At 64.4% G+C, this 6,031-nt stretch overlaps 1 protein-coding gene across 1 annotated transcript in view; it reads right to left on the reverse strand.

The window, feature by feature from the left end:
* Window positions 1-5,178, reverse strand: part of H696_02999 (hypothetical protein) — a gene marked incomplete at its 3' end in the record, with an annotated part of 6,648 nt that extends 1,470 nt beyond the window's left edge. Inside the window, exons 1-9 of the mRNA XM_009496885.1 lie at window positions 4,856-5,178; window positions 4,483-4,738; window positions 3,746-4,314; window positions 3,336-3,612; window positions 2,987-3,140; window positions 2,305-2,808; window positions 1,835-2,135; window positions 624-1,666; window positions 48-404 (exon numbers count right to left, since the gene is read on the reverse strand). Of these exons, the coding sequence (XP_009495160.1) occupies window positions 48-404; window positions 624-1,666; window positions 1,835-2,135; window positions 2,305-2,808; window positions 2,987-3,140; window positions 3,336-3,612; window positions 3,746-4,314; window positions 4,483-4,730 (3,453 nt within the window). The 5' untranslated portion in view covers window positions 4,731-4,738; window positions 4,856-5,178. The remainder of the gene's footprint in view (window positions 1-47; window positions 405-623; window positions 1,667-1,834; window positions 2,136-2,304; window positions 2,809-2,986; window positions 3,141-3,335; window positions 3,613-3,745; window positions 4,315-4,482; window positions 4,739-4,855) is intronic.
* Window positions 5,179-6,031: the final 853 nt, after the last annotated feature.

Consider the following 6,031-nt stretch of genomic DNA (forward strand, 5'->3'; position numbering starts at 1 on the left):
GGGGGGGACGGGGAGAGGGAAAGGGCAAAGCTCAAAGCGACACGCACCCGGTACTGGTGGAAGCCCGCGCGCTCAGGGATGATGTCGAAGCTGAACGGGGTCTTCGACACGCCGGAGAGGGTGGCCGAGTTCTCGGAGGACCCACGCTGGCCCGAGGGATTGGGGCTGGTGAAGAAGTAGTTCAACTTCCAGGGAGCCTCACCGGTGAAGGACAGCTCAGCCAGGGGGATGCGCTGGCCGACACAGGCCGAGGTAGTCAGCTGCCGAACCGTCAGAGCCGGCGGCTCGACCAGCAGGATGTTACAAGCGCTGGGCCGACCGCCGATGGCGGGGTGCTTGCCGGTGCTGCCTTCCGGCGAAGCGCTGGCCAGGACGCCCTGGCAAATGTTGTCCCGAACGCCGAGCTAACAAGCAGACAAGGAACCATGAGGGGAGGGGGAACAGGAAGTTAGCCTCGGATTGGGGGGGGGGGAGGAGATCCAACAGAAGCATCAAGTGGAAAGGAGGAGACATGTAACAAAATAGGGCAGGACATGCCGACCGGGTGGACAAACGGGGACAAAGAGAGAGAGAGAGAGAGAGAGAGAGAGAGAGAAGAAGAGAAAGAAGGAGATGCCACGCACCAGCTCATAGAGACCCGATGTCTCAAGGGGAATCCGATAGGAGCTACCCCGGAGGCCGGAGACAACAACAGGCTCGGCACGACCCGGGGCCCGGTACGTCAGCGTGTAGGGAGCGGTGCCGCCGGCGAAGCGCACCACCAGATGCGAACCACGGCCGGCACGCACAACACCACCGGCCGGAACCCCGGCGCTGGCTGACCATTCGTCCGCGGTGTTGCCAGCACCGCCGGTGCCGCCGACGCCGCCGACAACCTCACAGGTCATGGCTGCCGTGACATGGCTGACCGTGATGACACGCTCCTGGCGGAGCTCGCGCGTGCAGCCAAAGGCATCGGTCACCGACAACAGGCGGATCGTATACCGCCCGGTGTGGCTGAAGGCCTCAACCCGAACATCGACCGACGGCCCGGCCAGGTCCTCCAGACGATACTCCCGCTGGCGCCCATCGAAGGACACCAGCGAGTAGGTCAGAGCGAAGGGGCTGCTGCCCTCCAGTCGCACGGGCAGCGTCAACCCCTGGCCCAGGCACCGATGAATGGGCTGGGCAGGGGTGCCAAGGGCCCCTTGCTGCTGGTCGCCGACTGGCAAGTCCTCGAAGAAGGCGCGACCGGCCTCGCGGAACACCTGGCTAAAGGAGTACGGGCCACTGTCGGTGGAACCGCCGACGGGCGCATCGGCCGATGCGTCGGCCAAGCCCTGCAGCGGAACACCCCGGTAGTAGCTGTCGCTGATGGACAAGAAGACAACCTCATGCCGGCCGGCCACATCGACCGGCATGCGGAACTGGTAGGGAGAGGAGTTGATGGCCAGGCGCCGGACACCGGTGTCATAGACCGTGCCCCCGGCATCCGATTGGACACGGTCGCGGAATTCCACCTGCCAGGGACCATGACCGGTCAGATGCAGAGTGGCCGTCAGGAGGGAGTTGCCCTGATGACAACGGGCCGCCGCGGGGTCCGGCAGGCCGGCCAGCCGGAGAGTCGGCTCCGGGGCCAACTCCACGGTCAGAGTGGCCGGATACTGGACATTGCCAAAGCAGAGGGCTATAAAATGGACAGATGGAGAGCAGCGGGAGTCAGGGCCATGGGTCCATGGATTGCGGCTGTCCGGCAAAGCGGCGAAGAGAGAGGGCGAGGAGGGGCCCGAGAGGGGGGGGGGGGGGGAAGGGGGAAGCCAAGGGGAAGACGGAAAACCCGGAATACCGCACGCACCATCGGCCACAGAGGCGATCTTGTACTCGCCCGGCTCCGACAGGACGAAGGTGTGCAGGTGCCCGGCGGCCGGCGGCTTTTCGAACATGTGGCGCTTGAGCTCGCCATCGGGGAACTGGATGTCCACGGCCACAGGGTAGCGGGCCTCCAGCTGAAGGGGAATGCGCGTCGGAGTGGTCCGGCTAATGATGATCGGCTTCTCCGGCTGCAGGGAGTCGGCCAGTTGAACGGTCGGCCGCGAGTAAGCCAGCGCGGAAACGGTAGGCGGAGGCACTGACGCCCGGACCGACGAGGGGACCGACTGAAGAGACAATCGCAAGAGAGGGCAATCAAGGGGGAGGGGTGTTAACGGAAGAGGAAGATGCGGAGGGAAAAACCGGCGAGGGGGGCGGAGAAGCAGAGAGAGAGAGAGAGAGAGAGAGAGAGGAAGCCGAATGGCGTCTGGAGAGGAGGCGGATGAGGGCACGAACCGAAAACTCATCCGCAATGTAGACCGACGTCATGTTGCGCGCGTCAGCCACGGAGACAACACGCCACACCGAGCGGCCATCATTCTCCAGAGGCCCAAGCGGCAGACGGAAATAGAAGCGATCCAGCTGCGGAGAATTGGCCGGCGGAAGCACAACAGTGGGCACACCGTCGGGGCCAGCAGCACCGGCGCCGGCCAGCAGGGCCGGAGCCGCTTCCTCGGGGGCGTCATCCACCAGCGACCCGAGCTCCTCACCCTGAAGAGCATCATCGGCCCCCAGACGAACGGTCTGTCGGGTGGAAGGCCCGGCATTGTTGTGCGCACGCTCGAGGGACACCGTGAAGGGGGCCTCTCCGGTCAGGCGCAGGAAGACCGAAATGCTGTTGCCGATGCAGGTTTCCAGCGGCTCGTCTCGGAGGAAGGCCGCGGACGGTGGCCGGGGCGGCAGCCCGGGCAGGGTCACCGGCGGGACGACCACTTGGACGGTTTCATCGCCGACAATACCCTGAACCGGTCCCCGACCAAAAAGGAGGCCAAGGGGGGGGGGGGGGGCGAAGAGCGGGGTGGGTAGCATGATGATGTGAGCGAGGCTGGCAGCAAGCGACCACAAGCTGACAGGAGGGCAGACAGGGAGAAAGAGGGGCGCCGAGAAAAAGGAAGAGGGGGAGAGAGATTTGGCGGACCTTCAGACCGCGCTGATCGGTGACACTCAGCAGAGTGTACAGACCGGTGGTTGGTGCGTCGAGGAAATAGTTCTCCGCCTCGGAAATGGTGATGGTCTTCTCGGTGAGAGTGCGCGGGTAGAGGGTAAACTGCGCGAGGTCGAAAACACCGGGCCTGCATGCCGGGAGGATGCCCGAGAGGATGGAGGGCAGATACGACAGGACGAATGGGAAAGAGGAACGGGGGGGGGGGGGGGAGACAGACCGAGCAAGAGAAGAAGGCGCCGGAGTCAGAAGCGAGCTTCAAAAAGGCAGGGTGCCATAGGGGGGGGGGAGAGAAGAATATACACAAAAGAGAAGCTGAACGCACGGCAGCGGCTCCACACGGAAGGTCAAGGTCCAAGGGGCCACACCATCAAGGTACAGGGGGATGACCTGACGTCCGGGGGAGAAGGGGAACTTGCTGATCGGCCGCTGGTGGTTGTTGACCGCCTTGAAACGCGCACGGGGCAGGGCCACATGGTGCAGGCGATAGACACCGGGGAAGAGCTGCGACTGGCTATGCAGCAGCGAGGAGTCCAGCAGCAGCGAATTGCTTGCCGAGGCGCCGGCCGGGGCCATCCCCTCGGAGAGCTCGTCACCGAAGACTGGCAGATGCGAGTGGCGCAAGAAGCAGGGCGTTAGCCAGGGAAGAAGCGCGCGCGCGCGGGGAGGGGGGGGAGGAAGAGGGGAGAAAGGGCACAAAACACATTGAATGCCGGCCATTAAGGCAGAGCGCACCCTCAACCATCACCGGGTTATGCGGAGCAGCCAGGTGATGATGCTCACCACCGGTCGGGGAGGCGGGTGCACGATCCGATCGAGAGGGAATCCCCGGACCAGCGGGGCCTGACACCGAGAGCGATTGGCCACCAGTGCCGGAGGTGGGCGGAGAGGTCGGGCCACCGGAGCCCGACACTGACAGATGTGAGCCCCCATGGTTCGGGGCATTGCGATAGCCCGACGAAGAGGCCGGCGGCATGGGGGTCACGCCACAGCGGGACCCACTCCGACGACCGGCCAAATGCTGGACCTGCGACAGGAACCCACTGCCGGGGAAGCCCCCCTGGGCATTGCCACACTGATGATGGTGGTGCAGCGAGCCGAGGGAGCTGCTGACGAAGAACCCCGGGAAGAGACAGCCAACATTGCCGACCGGGAAGGCCAGGAGGAAAACCGCGGCAAAGGCCGCAGACAGCAGGAACAGGAAGACACAGACCCACGGCCGGAGGAGGAACCGACGAGAAAGCTCCAGGCAAATGTAGAGATTGGCCAGGCTGGCGAACAGGAAAGCCAGCCACTGTGGAGAACTGCGTGGATGGACGAAGTGGCAAGCAGGTTCGCGAGAAAGGGGAGACACAGGTCAGAGAGCCGCAGAGCAGGGGGGGGGGGAATGAGTGACACGCCGGGGGGGAGGGATGGAGAAGGGAAATGGCCAAATGGAGGCAGCGCATATGGGCCGGCGCTGAGATACGGACCAGGTGGAGGCAAAGATCGTCCCCGAGAGGACAAGAACCAGGACCTGAACAAGCAGGAGACAGAACAGAAGGAACTTACGCGTGGAGGAGGCCTCCGCGGCAAGACGAGCGTGATTGGATACGCGCGCGGCCGGAGCAGCAACAGTCGCCGTCCCGGGAGCCATTGCTTCAAATTGACTCCGGCTGAAGTTCATTTGGGGGGACGGATGGCCGGCGCCAAAGCTCGGCGCCACAGGGCGACGCTGCATTCTGGCGGCTGTGCGACAAGGCCGTGGGGGGGGGGGGGGATCAGCAGACGGCAGGAGAAGTGGAAATGCACGGACAGAGGGGGAGGGGAACAAGGTTGAGAGAAGCAGCAGCATGGGCAGCATACCGGGCGGAAGAGGACGGCAGGGACCCTCGGCTCGTGGGCGGCCTGGGCGCGGCGAGGGCGGGGAGTGGCGCTCGTCTCTCACAGGGGTGGGGCCTCTTGCTCGGCGACTGGGTGGGAGAAGTCAAGAGGAAAGGGGGAGAGACTACAGGAAAGCGGTAACGGCGAGGAGGGCGAGTGAGGGGGAGGGAGGTTGTGTTGGGCAGTGGCTCTTGGTGGGAGAGCCCCTTCTCTTGCGCTTGGGCACATTTAGAGTGGTGCCTAGGGGACGCATGCCGGGGAATGTTGCGTGCGACAAGGAAACGCGAAGAGGGGGAAGGGGGAAGGGGGACGCAATACGTACTCCTATTCCATGCCCACACCCTACAGCTGGCTCAGCTCACTCTCTTCCCAGACAGGCTTTCGACTTACCACGCCCCAGCCACAAAGAAAACGCGAGGCGCGGACAGGGAAGAGGTGCCAGTAACTGGTCCCCCCGGGCATGGAGGGGGTGCATCGACCGTGGATTGGTAGTTGAATGTGGCCGAGTGGCCGGAAAAAAATGGAAAAGACGAAGTCCCCGGCCCACGCTTCGCGGCCCCCGCCCCCCCTCCCTTGACCCCTTGGGTTCCTTGGGGCCAGCATGCCCTGCGAAACCGGCAGAGAGCACAGGCAGCAACAGGCCGGCACCCAAGCGCCGAGAAATACCCAAGAGACCAGCAGGCCCGGGGGGGACTAGATGCACACGATGGGGCCCTCTCGGATGCCAACGCCTCGTCCTTCCTCGTGATTCGCGAGTCCCGGTGCATGTGGAATGTCGTTCCTTGGGGCGTGAGCGCAACGGTTTGTGGGCGTGATATGCGGGGCAGCTGGCCGTTGGCATATGTCGCTAACTCCCTGGTCATCGTGGGGAGAGGGGGCATAGGTGGAAGAGAGGCGGGAAAGGGAGGCAGGTGGAATCCCCTGGGGGCTGGTTGGTTGGACGCCAAGGGGGGGGAGGTCAGGGCAACAGACTTCCGGGGAGTGGGACGGGCACGCTGGGGTCGGGGGGGGAGGGGGGAGGGGGGCGCAGACGCCACGGTGCGATGGATCACGATCCTCCTGGCTGCCTGCTGGGATCGGCCTTTACGTTGGAGGGGAGGGGGGGGGGGAGGACAGTCCCAACCAATGAACCATTTACTTGCATTAATCAACACACTG

This window comes from Fonticula alba (genome assembly GCF_000388065.1).
Source record: "Fonticula alba strain ATCC 38817 unplaced genomic scaffold supercont2.4, whole genome shotgun sequence".
NCBI lineage: Eukaryota > Rotosphaerida > Fonticulaceae > Fonticula > Fonticula alba.